This window comes from Molothrus ater, chromosome 4, assembly GCF_012460135.2.
Source record: "Molothrus ater isolate BHLD 08-10-18 breed brown headed cowbird chromosome 4, BPBGC_Mater_1.1, whole genome shotgun sequence".
Lineage (NCBI taxonomy): Eukaryota > Metazoa > Chordata > Aves > Passeriformes > Icteridae > Molothrus > Molothrus ater.
In genome coordinates, this window is record NC_050481.2 from 8,037,358 (window position 1) to 8,053,778 (window position 16,421).

The 16,421-nt window shown below is 38.3% G+C and overlaps 1 protein-coding gene across 2 annotated transcripts in view; it reads left to right on the top strand.

The window, feature by feature from the left end:
* Window positions 1–16,421, top strand: part of INPP4B (inositol polyphosphate-4-phosphatase type II B) — a 286,348-nt gene that overhangs the window by 223,605 nt on the left and 46,322 nt on the right. For both annotated transcript variants that reach the window (XM_036383013.1, XM_054514677.1), the window contains exons 15-16: window positions 764–976; window positions 6,561–6,705. In XM_036383013.1, the coding sequence (XP_036238906.1) occupies window positions 764–976; window positions 6,561–6,705 (358 nt within the window). The remainder of the gene's footprint in view (window positions 1–763; window positions 977–6,560; window positions 6,706–16,421) is intronic.

A 16,421-nucleotide genomic window follows, 5' to 3' on the forward strand; every position in this document is an offset into this window, starting at 1 on the left:
TGTTGCAGTGGTGACAGTCTGGACATGGTGAAGCCAATATGCACAAAGCATTTTACTTTTCTTGTTGAGGTGGAAGGGAGATGAATAATGCAGGGAGGCTGAAGGATTTAAAACATATGATAAAGTTCCAGCTGTAACAGTCAACATGGAAAAATGATACAGAGATTGAATAGCATCTTCAGAAGACCCGAGAAGACTACTTCAGAGTTTCCTTTCTTTAAAATATACATAAAATCAAGCTTGAAGTCAGGTGTCACCTACCATGATATCTGGGTAGACACCTACTGGTAATAAAATTTATCTCTGGAAACACTGCTTACACTGCTTTTGCAGATACTGCTATTTCAGCATTGTAGAGTGGTGGGTTTTATTTAGGGAGATTATTAAACTGGTTAATTGTGTTTTATCTTACACTTAGTCAGAAATTATTGTGCTGTGGTTGGTTACTCTTGGAAGTGGTTCGTGTTGAGGCTCGCGTCTGAGGTGAAATTTGGAATTGAAATAAAATGTGAAAAGATTATGATCTCTATGACAGATAATGTACTCCTGTGTTAATCCTTAGAACACTGGGATTGTAGAATGGGATGGTATCTCTAAAACCCTTGAAATTGTCCTCATTATTTGTTGGCCTACTTTGTTTTCTGCCTCCCAAGCAGGCCTGAAACAAATACCTGCTCAGCCTAAGGATAATTCAGTGTGTAACCTTTGCTGCACTAGCTCATTCTTTGGCCTAACCTTTTCATTCGTTTGGTTTTTTTCCTAGACGGAGTTATTTGTGCACACCTTCAAGGACCAGCTGGTCAGAAGTGCCCTTTTAGCACTGTACACAGCCCGGCCTGGCTGTGTCCTCAAGAAACCAGCTGTGCCTAGGAACAGTGCAGAAGAAGGGGCTGATGCACAGCACCAGGATCATCCTTCTCAGATTAAAAGGCAGGACTCTATACCCCATCATTCTGAATATGATGAGGAAGAGTGGGTAAGTAGACAGAAACCCTTGGGCACTGAAACCCTACAAATTAGCATAAACAAGCTCAAGGCCTAAGTGTCTTTGTCACATGGAGGGGGGAAAGGGGTGTAAAATTGTGCTTTTCAGATGCATTGCAGATTTTGAAGCTAAATATGAAGGATTTGCCTAAATACTGTATGCTGCTCTGAGACTGCCTAGTTGTGCATACAACAGTGAAGATGTTGAGTAAATTCTTGCCCAGACAGAAGAATAGTCTTTGTTCTTACTTGGGTTGGTTTTGCTAGCTGGGCAGATTTAAGGACTGGAACAGTACATGCTGTTCAGAGGGAAATGTTCTTTTCTTCCCCAGCCCCTACAACACCCCTCTCCAGCCCTCAGGCTGTAATCATTTTAAATACACATGAGTTAACCCTCAGCAAAACAGAGCCCTTTGCCCTTGGACTCTGTTCTTAGAAAGTGTCTGAGGTTGTGTAAAAGAATTAAATGTAATGTTTGGATTTTAACATTCTTAGCATATCTTTCAAAGATATGTATTATTTATATGGCTGAAATTTTATAAATCAATTATTTTGGTGGATGTCTTCTTAACAGATCTGTTACTTTATTTCATACGTACTCAAGCTATTTTTATTCAGTCCAGGCTCATACTTCGAGTTCATCACTGTATTTTCATAAACGTAAAGGATGCCAGCATATTCATCTCTATTGTAAATGATTAATAACTTGTGTGAGCTATGGTATTCCACCTGAACTGTAATTTTTTTCCACACCAAAAAGAAAGGAAGAAGAATATATTTCTTCTAGAAGAAAGGCAGTTGTTTCCAGCCCCATGCATTAAGTAGTCGTGAGATTTAAACAATAAATAATTCATTATTTCATTTGTCCTCCAGTTTTAGAGCCTTTAATTCACTTGTTCTTGTTTTCTCAACAACCTGAGGGGCTGGAATGGTGGCTCTTTCCTTGAACTAAAGCCAAAATGTTTGTTTTTAGCTGTTGAAACATTCAGAAATATAAATAACACAATAGTTTTTTGTAAAAGAGAGAAATTTTGCACTGGAAATGTGGCACTTTGTGAAAGCTGTATTTTAATTTAGTACTGCAATTTAGCATCTCTGAAGAGAAGATAGCTTTGCTGTAATTTATAACTAATAAAAAAAGCTGCCAGGTGCTTGATCCTCACCTATTAAACTGCATAAGTGGGTCATTTTAAGCAGTATTCATTCTTTTCTGCTGAATTAGTGAAATTATCTTGATTCAAATTAAGTGTATCTTTCACTGTTTTCTGAATTGAGCTGAGTCAGAGTCATTGTCAAATTTGAGACAGTATAAATTTTGGAGAAATTTAGTGATTTTTTCCGAGTTTAAATGATTAAACTTTTCAGTTATTTCTGTCGGTAGAGGTGATAAATAATGTGAGTTTTAATAATCAAATTGTGATTAGCATGATGGAAAGAGAAAGAATAAATGCATGTAAAATTTGAAAGAACACTTAATCTACTGTGAAACTCAACTGTAAAGGAAAAAACTTTAATATATGTTGCTTTGTATGCACCATGCTCTATCCTCCTTTGCTGTCGTAGGTTTTTTCCTCACTGTTATCAAGTACTAGTGTTCCATTTTGCAGTTAGAACTTTAGTTTTGCCTGAAATCTAAATCCTTAAACAACTCTTTAAGCTGACCCTGCTCCATCCACTTCACATGACTGTGTTGCCTTATGACCATGGATTGAGCTATTCATATTGGAGCACAGGGAGCAGGAAAGCATCAGTGCCAAAGGAAGAATATTTCACTTGAGAGTTTTACATTGCCTCTGGAAAGATATTCTCTTCTCCTCTCACCAGCTGCTTCTGCTCTCCTAGAACTTCCCTGCAGGAGGGCACATAGCAAGGTTTCGTGTATGACAGGAGAAAAGGTGGGCACGTGGCCACTTGGAGCTGACTCTGCTCTACACTTGTGACTGGTTCATGGGGCTGGAGCTGCAAAGAGCAGAGAAAATGGCATTTCCAGTAAGCTCTGTACAAATGCTGATGTGGTGATCAGACACACAGGGCTGAAGGACTGATGTGTGTGTGACCCATTCCATGTGCCACAGCCCAAGGGGGTGTTAATCATGCACATTGCTTAAGATATTTCCTTTAGCTCTGAACAGAGCTCAAAAAGACCTTAAGGAAATACCTGAATATCCACTCAAATGAAGGAGACACAGCATCTTCAGAGTGCTTGGAAGCGCAGATGCTGTGTCATACATGGCACAAGTAAAGCACACAACTGAAGTGGTGTATATGGAGGGACAAGAAATGACTGAGGAGCTCTGTGGTGAATTCAGAAAGGCTGAGAATCCTTTAAAAACAGACACAGCCCCTGGGACTCCACTGGCTGGCAGTGTTTAGAAGCAAGACATCCAGTGACAGAAAAGAGTATCCATTCCTGCACTCTAAAATGAGGAAAGTGTCCTACTTTTTAATGATACTTTCTGGTCAGATGGAAATGAATTACAATTTTTTTCAGTTGAATGAATGAAAGAGAATTATTTTGCAGGTTCATTTTTAATTGTCCTAGGAGAAGTGCCCAGCTTTCCCTGATGCCAAGGCCTGCCTTTCCAAGGAGACCTTTCAGTGTGCACATCTGCTTGCCAGTGCCACAGCGTAGGTGACAGTACAAGTGTGACTATGGTCATTTTTAACTAGCAACACCTCCCTGCATGAGCCAGGGCTCCATAACATTCCAGATGACTTCTGAACTTTGGGAGCAGTATAAGATGTAAATGTGGCACTGCCTTGTCTCAAGGGGGTCAAGTCCTGGTACAGATTTCCACCTTCCCTGTCATTGCTTTGACTTAACAAATGAGAGATCTCATTTCTCTCATTCTTTCATACCACAAGCTTACCATCCACATTGCTCCAGCAGCTAGTGGGCAACTTGTGATTAGGGAAAAAGTATCCTGCTTAAAAAACCAGGGTGTTAATATTTCAGTGTATCAAGAAAAATTTCTCCTGATCCATCACTCGACACAGAGGGTTTATAAGAATGCTTACTTAAGAGGCTGCTAGACTGTATTTTCTCCTTTAACCTGGCACAGGCTATAAAGTGAACACTTGTGAGATTGGTCTTGGGCATATTGAAAATAGACTGCTTAAGAAGATGAAAGGTCAGTGCTAGGCTACAGGAGAATATTCTGGAAATAGTAAAGGATGACAATAAGAAGTGGATTAATTTCTTCTCCTGGAGAATCATAGAAGCCACTTGATTTTCAGTGATCAGAAACTGCAGTTTTACTTGAAAATTGTTCCTGCCAAACTGCAGAATTTCAACAGCATTCTTGGATAAATGTGACTGCCTTTGGTGCAGACAGAATAACATCTCAGTGAATGATAAATAGATACCTCTACATTTTCTGTCTGCCCAGAATCCCAGGAACCTCCTATGTGGAGAAAAAGAGCTGTGAAACATGCCCTTGCTCCCTCTCAGTTGCTTGTATATAAAAAAGCCAGATACATGATAATAAGAGTGAGCTTTCTGTCAACAGATGTTTATGAATTTCACTTCTAAACCCTCAGGGAATGTTTGTGGGAATATTGTATAGAAATCATCTCAATGCTGGGTTAATAGTTGGTTTGAAAAAAGTGCTCTTTCCAATGTGAAACAAGGGCTCGTATTTGTGTTGCTTGTGCAATAACTCCAGATGCTCATTAAGAGCTTAATGCTTTTTTTGTGCGGGGATTAAGTTCCCCCAGCAGACAAAAGAAAAGGGAAATTAGATTGCTCCAACTTCTCTGAGCAACCTCAGTTGCATATTCCTCAGCAACTTCAGTGACTGGAAGCTCTGAAGCTCCCTTATAGTCTCTGGAGGATTCTTCATAGAATCCTTCTCCCCAGAATTATGCTTGTGGGTGGTAAAAATCAGTAGTTTCACACATATCCTAAATGTTTTTTCAGGATTGCTTGAAGTGCATATAGGAGGAAACTTTTGAAGGAATCTATACCTGCCCTCAGTCTTTTGACTTCTGATTGTATCTAATTGTATGTGAATATCAAATACTCATGTGTCTAATGTTTTGTTTCATGTACAGGTGCAGATATTTCCCCACGTTGCCTTGTACATGCAGCACTTTAAACAGTTGTGGAATAAATGCAGTTCTGCTTGGGTGTGACCAACATTTTGCCTCTTGTAAATCAACAGTGTATTTTTCATAGTATGGTTAAAGCAGGTTTATCTAGGGAGGAAATGAAACTATTGTTTCCATGTTCACCTATAAACTGGATGCTCACTTGTCCTTAAGGCTGCCCACAAGAATGCTCCAGGAATCAGGTTTGGGGAGCTGGAGGAGAGGAACTCAGTTGTACAAGCTGGGAAAGTCCATGCTTCTGTTTGTGGGCCCATGGGATGTCTCTTAGGATGCTGTTTGTCACAGGTTGTGTCCTCATCCCTCTAGTCAGGCTGAAGTGTGGCATATAGTTGAAAAGCAACATTAGATTTCAATGTTTGCCTTAGTAGTAGCTCTAGATTTGCCTCCACTCAAAATCCAAGGGTTGCCATTCATTTGGAACTATGCTATTTCTCCGAGTTCTCAGTTTTCTTTAACCTTCTCTCTTGCGATTTTTGCAACTTCATTTTTGTGCCTGAAGACCTGACAAATACATAATGCTTCTGGCTCTGTAAAATACAAAACGAAGCAGTGATGTTGAATTCCCATTTTTAACCCTCAAGCAAACTCTGGTTGCTCTGCAATATTTTCAGAATGACTCAGCATTGAAACATGTACTGGGAGAGGGGAGGGTGGTTTCTGTGGGTTTGTTATGGTTTGGTTTTAGTCTGATTGCATGTCTTGTGTACAGCCTCATTACTTGTATGGCTTGGTTTTTTCCTTCTTATTCAGTGCTGCAAAAGTAGGTAAAAAAAAAGCAAAAGCTTTGATTTCTGTAGCATCCAGCACCTGAAGGACCCTCCCTATATCTCTGATCCATAACAACTCTTTCTTATGCTCCACATTATTTCTTTTCTTCTCTGCTTGTACAGAATTTTTCCTACCACTCTGTTACTTCCCTAATTCTCCTATTATAAACTCAGTTAAGTGTGATGGTTGCAGTTTATGTGAGAGGTGAGGAACAAAACTGAAATGGTCTTAGCTAATAGATATGCCATGACAGCAAGTTTCTCATTCTAGTCCTTGAATTTAACATTTACTTCAGCAGAGTAACTGATGTGATAAAATACAGGATATGTTAAATTATCAAAAAGAGGTTATTAAATACTGTGACAAAAGTGGCCCACACAAGGTTTCCTTTGTCAAGCTTTGAGTGTGTCCATACTCTTAAGGTATCATTTAAATAGACAAGCTGCTCAGTTCCTTGCTATTAGACCTGAAGTTTTGTCTGCATTATGTCGAGTTTGGAGCACTTGTTGTACAGTGTCTAAAACCATAAAAGTTTGGGTTCATTTACACTGCAAGAAAATCTCCATGAAAAAGGCTCAGGTTGGTAATAGGCTGAAGGATGAGAGGAACAGTCATATACTAACATCATTAATCACTTACTATTGTCCCTTTTTTTTTTTTTCTTCAATAACATGCAGTGATAATTCTGGTCTTTTCAGGACAGGGTGTGGGCCAACGTGGCAAAGAGTTTGAACTGCCTTATTGCCATGGTGGACAGACTGCTTGAAAAAGACAACATCAGCAACACTGAAGAGGGTGAAAATGAGCCTTCAACAGAAGATTGCAAGGTGTTGCATACAGGTGGTAAGCAACCCCCCCCCCTAATTTTTTATTTCTTAATCATTGACAAGAGTAAATAAGAATTTGCACAGCTACAGCAAAGTCATCTAGAGAAGACTCCATAGTATCTTTGATGAGAGTGCTAATAGCAAGGTTTACACATTTGTGGGAGGTTATTTATCAAAGTACAGCTTTAATGTGTGCTCAGACTGCTTGCCATGCTCAGTTGTTTGTGCTAGAGTGTAAACCTTTTGAAACCATAGTGTTTTCTTTTTGTAGGCTGATGTAATTCAATTTACTTCAGATTTTACTTGCATGTAGTATTTTGAGGAAAAAAAAATTGGGCTGTGTCTTACCCCATAGAAAACTTGTAAGGAAAGGTGAACATTCTGTATCAGTGTCATTCTCCTGCAAATCCTTCCACTTTTCTGAGGTGATATACTGATTTTTATTTTCTGATTTGATAAAATTCATGTTTACCTGGATATACCTGTCAGCCTGTGTCAAAAGGTCAAGTGGAACAATTCAGTGGGATTGATGTAAAGAAAATTTTCTCCACGGTGGGTCCTTGTCACCTTCTCATCTTCTCCTTCTCATCTTCTGATCTTCTCCTATGATTCATGTTTGCATTCTTGATGCATAGATTATATCTGCTTAATAAGTCTAATGAGACTTTCTAGTCTGGAAGTGTGTTGCAATAAATGAAACAGATCCTTAGTGGTAGTGGTGGTAGTCCTAATGCAAGGACATCAGAGGCAACCTTTGTGCCACTCTTCAGCTAAATAAAACAACTCCCCATACAAAACAACAAACCAACACAACTACTTTATTTTATGGAGTTTTGGATAGTTTCAACTTTATTTTTTTTCATTGTGCATTTAATCCTGTATCTTCCCTTACATGTTCTCCACAGAATTTAATTACATCATTTTATATAAAGAGTTTTAAAGTTATCAGTACTCACTTGTAATTTCTTTCTTACATAACATGAATTAAAATTAATTTTAAGTTTTATGTCATTTGTGTATACTGGTGAGATCTGTGAATTCTGGTTGTAGTATTGATTTCTAATGCAACTGTAACATCTGCATTTTACCAGTGTGAGAGGTTTATGCTGGAGTCCTGGCATCCTTGTTTTCAGTGCAAGATGTGTTGGACTTGATTTTGTATGATTAGTTCAGAGAGCAACTTATTCCTTATCTGTTTGATTGTCTAAGTTTCTGCCTACCAGGCATGTAATGTTAGAGAGGAAGGTGATATAATATCTGCCCTCTAGTGAAGCCTTGCAGGTGAAAAATACCAACACAGCTTTCTACACCTTTCCTGCCTTCCTCAGAGAAGGTCCAAATACTTAACAGCTAGGTAGGTGTAGTTTTGAACTTGGAAGAATCCTTAGATGGTGAACCCAAGCATATTCATTGTGATTAAAAGAGAAAAACTGAATATTGTTCTTGTTCCTACCTCTCTTCTCTTCCCCGTGGGGCTAACAAGCTTTCCTTGTTGGAAGCCCAGTATCTCTTGTAGAAATGTCCACTGACATACATGTTGTGGGTTTTGTCTGTATTTCATAGTTGTGGAACTAAAGTTCTCATTTCCAGACCTCCTTCCTCTATCTGGAAAAAAAAGGTATGAATTAGGATGATTATTTTGGGATGCTTTCTGACGTGCCTAGTTCATGCCAGCATGAACTTTTCATAATTTCCTTCACTCTCTTCAGCCTCCTGAGTATCTCCTCTGCCTTATGCTATGTTATGGATTTAACCAGCACAGGCAAATGAAATATTGGTTACAGCTTTTAGGTCACAAGCCAAAAAAAAAACCAAAAAAAAAAAGAAAAGGATAAAGGAAAGTTGCATCATTTAAAGTACTGTAATAAGCAGCCATCAAGTAGAATGAAAGGTAGCTCTTGCTTAGCAATAATGATAATAGTAATGGTTAGAAAATTATAGATGAGTTTCATCCAGCTGAGAAGTTGTCTTCTGGAGCTGGTGGGCCAAATACACAAAAAATATCCAACTGCTATGATGCTGGCATAAGTTCTTCCTTTTTTCTTCATTTCAGAGCCATCCCTATTTCTCTTGAATAAGTACAGGTGTCCTTCAGTGAGAGAAGTGCTTTTGTTGAGATGTCCTGAAAGTTCTGTAACACTCCCTCACCTGAGAACTGCAGAGATTTGTGGGGCAAACTGCTGTGTTTTCATGTTCTTTTTGAGTAAGACATCATTTTAGGACTGCCTTGGACAGTTTATAGGACTTTCAAGGTCATATAGAGATGGAGATGTTTTAAAATTGCTTTCTTTTATAGGACTAACTTGAAAGATGGAGCTTTCCGAAGAGCTATCCAGGTGTGTGCCAAAGTTGGTTCCCTAATGAGTTTCAAAACTTTGGGGCCAGAATTTTTCATGCTTGACTTCTCTATGAGAGCGCCAAGCATGGGTTGACACTCTCATAGAGATTGGGTTTAGATGTTTGTTTTTCTCTGCATCTCCCTCTCTGAAATTTAACATGAAACCCTAAGGGTGCACTGTGAAGCAGCTACACAGAGGCTGAGATTCCAAGTTTACAGTTGCAAATTTGGCTTTAATTCTGCTTCATTTTAAACTTGAAGCCTGATTGTGAGCTCACAGCATTTTCCTAGATACAAAATCACACTGTGTATGCCCATAGATACATTTCTAAAATAACAGACTTTTGTGCTACTTAAAATTCACAAACATTGCATAAATGAAAAGCTTGCCACATCTTGCTTATGTATTATACATAATTTGAGCATATTTGAGCATGATGTATTTCATTAATACTGCAAATATATGGGCACAGATTGATCTTTGAGTCTGAGACTGCTGTAGTTAATCCTCAGAGAAATTGGGCTGCTTTTGTAAGAAAAAAAAAACAGAGTTTTGAACAAAATAATAACAAATATGCCTTGAAGTATGGGATGAAATTTTTGCTTTTTTAGTGAACCTGACTGGTTTTTTGTAGCATATAGCAATGAAAAACCTTCCAAAGAATACACATCTGTTCATTTTAGATGATAGAAAATGTTATGACAATAATTTGATGCAATAGAATCTTCATATAAATTCAGATGTTGTTGTAACATATATTCAGAGTTTCCTAAAGTAGGTTTATATTTGCAGTCTCAGTGACTATGGCATTGTGTGATCTTACTCTTTTTTTTTTTTTCAAACATGTTTATATTTGTTGTTTGGAGTCTTTGTAATTGGAAATATTGGAGCACTTTTTTTTCCTGTACTCTGCCTTTCAATGTGAATTATACCTTCCTTAGCCTTAACTTTTCATGCAGTCTGACCTTTGAGTGTATTCTAAAGACTGAATTTGAGTTACAGTTACCAAGGTAACATGCTATGGTTTCATCAGTTGCAGGATTATGAATCCTCTGCAGGATAAATCAGGAAGAGTAGAAGGATTTTTAAGGAGAGGGGTTTTTTTTGTTGTTCTTCTAACTCTAGTCTGCTTTGCCTTGGAGAAATATGTGACAACATTAAATTCTTTTTACTTTTGCCTTTTCATTTTCCATGAGAGCTGGAATGTGAAAGCCTGTCCTGCAGCATTAGTGGTGCCAGTGAAACACAGCAGTTTGCTCTTGTGCTTACGCAGCCCCTGACAGATGTCTGTGCTTGGCTGCTGAAAGTGGCTGTTGTTTCTATCCGCTTCTTGTACCATCCCATCAGAGCTCCCACCCAGCCATTCCTTCCCTGGCTCTGGGTGAGAACTCCCTAATTTGATACACACAGGATCCACCAATGATCACAAACAATTTAAGTTGCCAGTGTGATGGCACCTGGATTTTGCCTTGAAGTGAATTATGGAATCATAAGCTCTGGGAACTGGCTTTTGTTAACCTTCAGCACAGGTTTGCAAAGAGCACCTGGGGAACGTTGCCACATTTCCTAGCTGGAATTAGAGGAAACCCCTGCTCATACTCACATTGCTACAGACATATGTGCATTAATTTTTCTTGTATTATCTCATACCTGTTGGGGCCTGTATAAGTTTAGATTCAAAATTTCTGACTTTGATTGCCCTGGGGATGGGCACTTCATCCTTTCATTGCATCCCTTCCAATGCAGTGCTGGTAGAAGTGGGAAATAAAGCCGTGTTCTAGTTTTATTTGCATCTTCAGAAAAGCTTTTATTATAAAATATTGTTTAGTCATGAAGATGAAAAATTTTTCTGTGGTCTGTGTCCTTGAGTAGCAGACATAATTTATTTAGAGCAGTCACATGTGAAAAGCTTTCTCTTCCCTTCCTCTTCCTCACATTTCTCCTTCCTTTTCTTTTAAGCTCATGTAGAGTTTTACTTATGGCGCTTTTTTTTTCCCTCTTTCCCTCTCACTTCTGTGTCATCCTTTTCTTTTTGATAGGATCCTTATCTGGGCTGAATGTAGCCCAGCAATACAAGACAATCCCCTTCAGCAGTACTTTCTCTAAGTACTTTGGCTAAAAACAGAAGCTGAAAAATATGTAAGGGAAAGACTATTTAACTGAATCAACAAACTAAAACAAGATATAAGAATATTTAGTTGCACAGCATTCACAGAACCTTCCTGTGTTTAAAGTGTATTAGATTTTCTTAGCTTTGTCTTTTATTACCTTTGTCTTCTCTTTCTGTTTTCACTGTGACTAAGCATGCTGAGATACTCACATGTGTATTATTGGATGGTTTGGGGTTTAACTATTAATCCATGTGACAGTGTAGAAAATCTTGGATGATTGCAATGGAATAATAAATCCCAAGAATTCAAAATTTCTGGACACCCAAACTGTGCAAAGTCAACTGCTACTTTAAAGTGCAGGAATACCAGGAAAGCTTATTCAGGTTTTTATTGTTCCTGCGAGAACTGCTGCAGCATTATGAGTACAAAGCCTCCTCCTTTTTCCAAGAGCTTAGCCCTCAGCTGGAGTTCAACTGAGCTCCAAGAGCTGTGTGGCAAAATAAAGAAATAAGGCACTGACCTTTTTATGGTGCAAAGTTGAATATGTGCAATCTTCTGTCTTTTTAAACCTCCCTTTAAAAAAACCATTATTTAAAAGACTGTAAAATCAAATTCTGGGTTAATTATTTCATGCTGATTTTAAGGATTTACTGCTGCTCTGTGTTGATTGGTTGGTTTAGTTTTTGCCTGCCTTTTTCATTAAAACAGAGTTTGTCTAATGTTCACTTTGTGATATCAAGACAACTCATTTATGTTCTTTTACCTCTATTACTTCAATTCTGTCATGGATTATTTTTATGATCAGGTAGTGAGTGATTAATTTAAGTGAAAGGTTACCTTGTGGGTATCTGCTGTTACATTTATATGTCACATTTATATTTACATATCTTACATTTATATGTCTGTAGTGCCCTCCTTTGCTTTAAGAGCTCAACATTATGCATTCTTCTGCTTTTTATTTAAGGTTTGGTTTTTTAACTTCATACCATTTAAGTTTTGAAGTGACTTCAAGCCATTTATGGATTTTAGGTGGCACAAAGTGCAGTGACAAAATTGGCTTTTTTAATCTGTTTCTAGGGCTAAAGGAGATAGGAGTACTATGCTGAAGCATCATTTTTGGTTACCAGCATATTTTAATAAGCATTTCAGTGGGCCTGACTTTGAAAAGACCAGAAGCTTGCTTTTCTGCCAGACTTTATCAAATTTAACATGTGGTTTGACATATTGCAACTTGGATATGAGCATGCAGAGCTGACTAGCTGGGTGCTAAGCAGGTCATTTGCCTGTACAGGCCTGTTGATTACAGGAACACGGGACTGAAGGGCATTTTCCAGTAACCAAAGGGCAAATCCTGTCACAGGCTGAGCTGCCACCACTCTCTTGGCAATGGACATGGAACATTTACTCAGTGTAGTCAGTTCTTGCTTTGTGGAACATGCACTTTTGTTTTAATCTCATTCTCACTGCATAGCGGTGGTACTGTCCTTTTCGTTTCATCCTTTCATTCTTTAATATGTTTGGTTTTTATGCCTTGTTTTAGTTTCCAGTGGCTGACTAGCTCTATTTTTGTACTGAGTTTCTTTGCTTTATCAGGAGACTCTGACAGTTCTTCTGGATGCTAAGTGTTCCAAACTGACAGGCTGCCCATGTCATTTTAGCAACCTGACAGTCATCCTGGAGTCTCCTTGTTGCTTCTCTTCTTGCTCCTAATCTCTTTTTTTCACATGGTCACTCATTCAGTTAATTCTTCACCCTTTTTCAAACAATTTTCCACTGTGATTTTGATTTAAAAGAAAGTTGAGATTTGAAGACTCAGTGTGTGAGTCCATGCATGTGTTGAAAGCAATAATTTGTATTATTCCTTCTCTGAAGTGATTCTACAAAGGTGTTCTGAAAGATATCATATTCTAAAATGTATACGAACTGATTCTACAGAGTCGCTCTAAGAGAACTCTACTTTAGACATGTCAGCTCCCTTTACAAATAATGTCTATTTATGAATTGCATTAGTATTATATATTTATGCCTTGCATACAAGACAATCTCTTATTTCATAATCTAGTGAATTTACTTGTACGCTTCAAAATATAATTTTTGTTTGTTTGTTTGTTTCATAAACTTCAGTTTCACAGTCCTTCTTAGTTTCAAGGAACAACTTCCAAGCTGCAGTACTTACATATAAGTAGGTGTTACTGCTGGATCTTTGGACCGTTGTGCATTGTTAATGAATGATCCTCATTCATATTCCTGCTGGAGTATTTGCAGCAGGACATCCTGCTTAACAAGTGACACAGTGAAATTTAACAGAGCAAAAATTAGGCACCTTTTTTTTTTTCTTCCTAGAGATGGCTTTTCTAAGATCTCAGTCTCTCATAGACCTCTTATTTTGATTTTAGGTAAAGCATAAGCATATACTTGTCCATTCATGAACATTCTTTTTTTCTCAAGAAACAATGCAATCCCTGTCAGATTTGCCATCTAGCTCCACCTTCTGGGGACTGGGCATCCTTATTAACTGAGATTGAGAAGTTTCAGTGTGAGCAAGGAGCAGAAGATTGTTTTGGAAAACTTAATCACACAAAGGTTGTCCTCTTTACTAGTGACATGTGCAACTCTATATTCTCTAATAATTTATATTATTCTCTCAGTTACTAGGGCAAGGTTTTCTGCAAACTTAGAATTTTTATTGTTTACCAAGAAGCCAAATACATATGTAAGTAAGGCTCTGTATTCGTTGGGACATTAAGTACTCAGTAGGATTTATTTTTAATAAATTTGGTATGAATGTTCTTTCCTAAAAAAATTACCGTGAGAATTAAAAATCATTTGAACTCCTTTTAAATGCAACTATTACAGACAAAAACTGCTTGTGTTAGTAAATTAATAGTATGAGTATTAGTATTCCAAACATGTAGTCTCCCCTCAAAAAAATGTTGTGAGAAAATTATCTTGAAGCTACCACAAGGTATGTGCATATTTGGAAATCATAATAGAAGGTGGTTATCAGTTGTTTACTGCCAGCCTAGAAGGCTACATGAAGAAGAATCCACTTAGATTTGTTCTGGGTCCAGTATTATTTAATATTTTTATTACTGACTTGCCTTATGAAATATGGATGATGCATATAAAATTTGCAGATGCTTAAACCTGGGAGAGGCTTTAAGCACTGTGGGAGCAGGATTAGAACGGATCCCGATGAAGCACTGAAATACTAGGATGCAGTTCACCCTGCATTCAAGGAGAAATACAAAGTTACATTCCTGAAGAAACACAAATCCACAGTGCAGGTGGACTGGTTAACTGGCAGCTCAGTAAAAACAGGACTAAGTATTCTGTGATTTGTGGCCAGTATGTGACCCTCTCTATCCATAAATTTAAAGAATGCTCTGGGTTGGAAGGGATCTTAAAGGGCACCTCATTCCAACCCATCTGCAGTGGTTGGGCAGGGGCACCTTCCACTAGACCTGGTTGCTCAAAGCCCCAGCCAGCCTGGCCTTGAACACTTCCAGGGATGGGACATCCACAGCTGCTCTGGGCAGCCTGTGCCAGCCCCTCTTCACCCTCACGGGGAAGGATTTTGTCCTAATATCCAATCTAATCCTACACTCTCTCAGTTTGAATCCATTCCCCCTTCTCCTGTTTGTACACATGCTCTTCTTTTATGAAAAAGGCTGTCAGAAATGCTCTTTAGCCCTATCCACATAACCTGAAATTGTAACAGCAGGTTCAAGAAGTGTAGTTAGTTCTTGAAATTCTGCTTTTTCTGCCCTGGCTATCAGACTATGTGCCACATCCTTGGCTGTGTCTGTATCCAGCTCTCCTTTCCCATGCTCTGAAAAGGAGCAGATGTCTGTTTGCTGTACCTTCAAGTCTACTTTGAAATGGCCAAGTATAATCTTTTTCATTATTAGCTCAAGTAAGAAGCAGCCCACAAACTGTAGTCTTCCCATATACAGCCCTGCTTATTGCTTCGTTGAGCATTGCATATTTTGAGCTTGCTTTGCTGCTGTTGCTTTTATTGGCATATGTATATTGCTTAAATTAATGAAGGATTGTAATTTGACTTGAGAGTTTAGATTGCCTGATCTGTCTGCGCTGACTTGCAGTACGTTTCACTTGTTTGTCTACCTTATTTCTAAACTCGTCTGTGTTTTGCAGCAGCCTCTGGTTGTTCTTTTGCTTTTATTCCCTGGAATGAACACCACAGTTAGTTCTTGTTATTTTCTCCCCATGAAGAGAGGAGATCAAGTTGCTGCTCAGTCTTTTTCATCAGCTTAAGGAGATTAAACTCTAAATCTTGGTAGCTCTGAACTGCAAGCTCTCCATTTTTCCAGCAGGCTCTCTAAAACATGGACACCTGACTTTGGCACGCAGTGTGTCATCACTGTTAATCAATGACATGTATAAAATCACCTGGAGCTCCTACCTGGGGGTGGCTTATGATCTGTTTTGTCAGGATGACACTCACTTCAGAACTGCTTTTTTCCAGGCAATGCTTCCTCAGTCTGTATTACTCATGGTTAAATATGTATGACTGTGTTAAAACTCATGTTGTCTGACCACAAAGATAATAAAGAGCTCGTCTTGTTCTCTGTGCCTGCTCTGTCCTTATTCCCCTTTCCTGCTCCTTACTTTCTCTAATTTCTCCCAGCTTTCAAAGTTCTTTCCAGTCTTCTTGGCTACAGTTTTATTAATTGATGTGTTTTTCTGGAGCTCAGCCAAATTGACTGGCAACAGGCAACTGTCTTCCTGCCTAAAGAACTTCCTCAGTACTAACGAGTTTTTACTGGCCTGACTCAGAATGTTACCTGAAACAACATGCAGCTGTCTTGCACCTAATTACAACAGATTTTAATTATCATTGATTCTTAATTACACTAATCTACAGGAAATATGAGCCAATTATAGACTGTTGCATTGTCAGTTGCATTCCCAACTTTTATATTGATTCTTCTAGAGTGTTGATTTCCCTCATTTCTAACCATACAATGAAACTGAGATGTAGATTCTGAAGGAGGGGGATTTATTTGTTTTTTTTTATTTATTATTTGCTCAACTTAGGGGTAGGCAAAGCCATATGCAACTACAAGGCAGGTCTGATTTTATTAAATCCTATAAAATTCAGGAGTAGCTGGGATTATTGGGCAAGTTTGTGTAAGGTGTTCCAATTCTCCTCCATTCCTACTTATCACTGTTTCATTTGTAATGTATTAAGGAATCACATTTTTCAAGCATTTCACAAGGTTTTTTTTTAATATGCCTAACATGTGTTTTTACAGAGA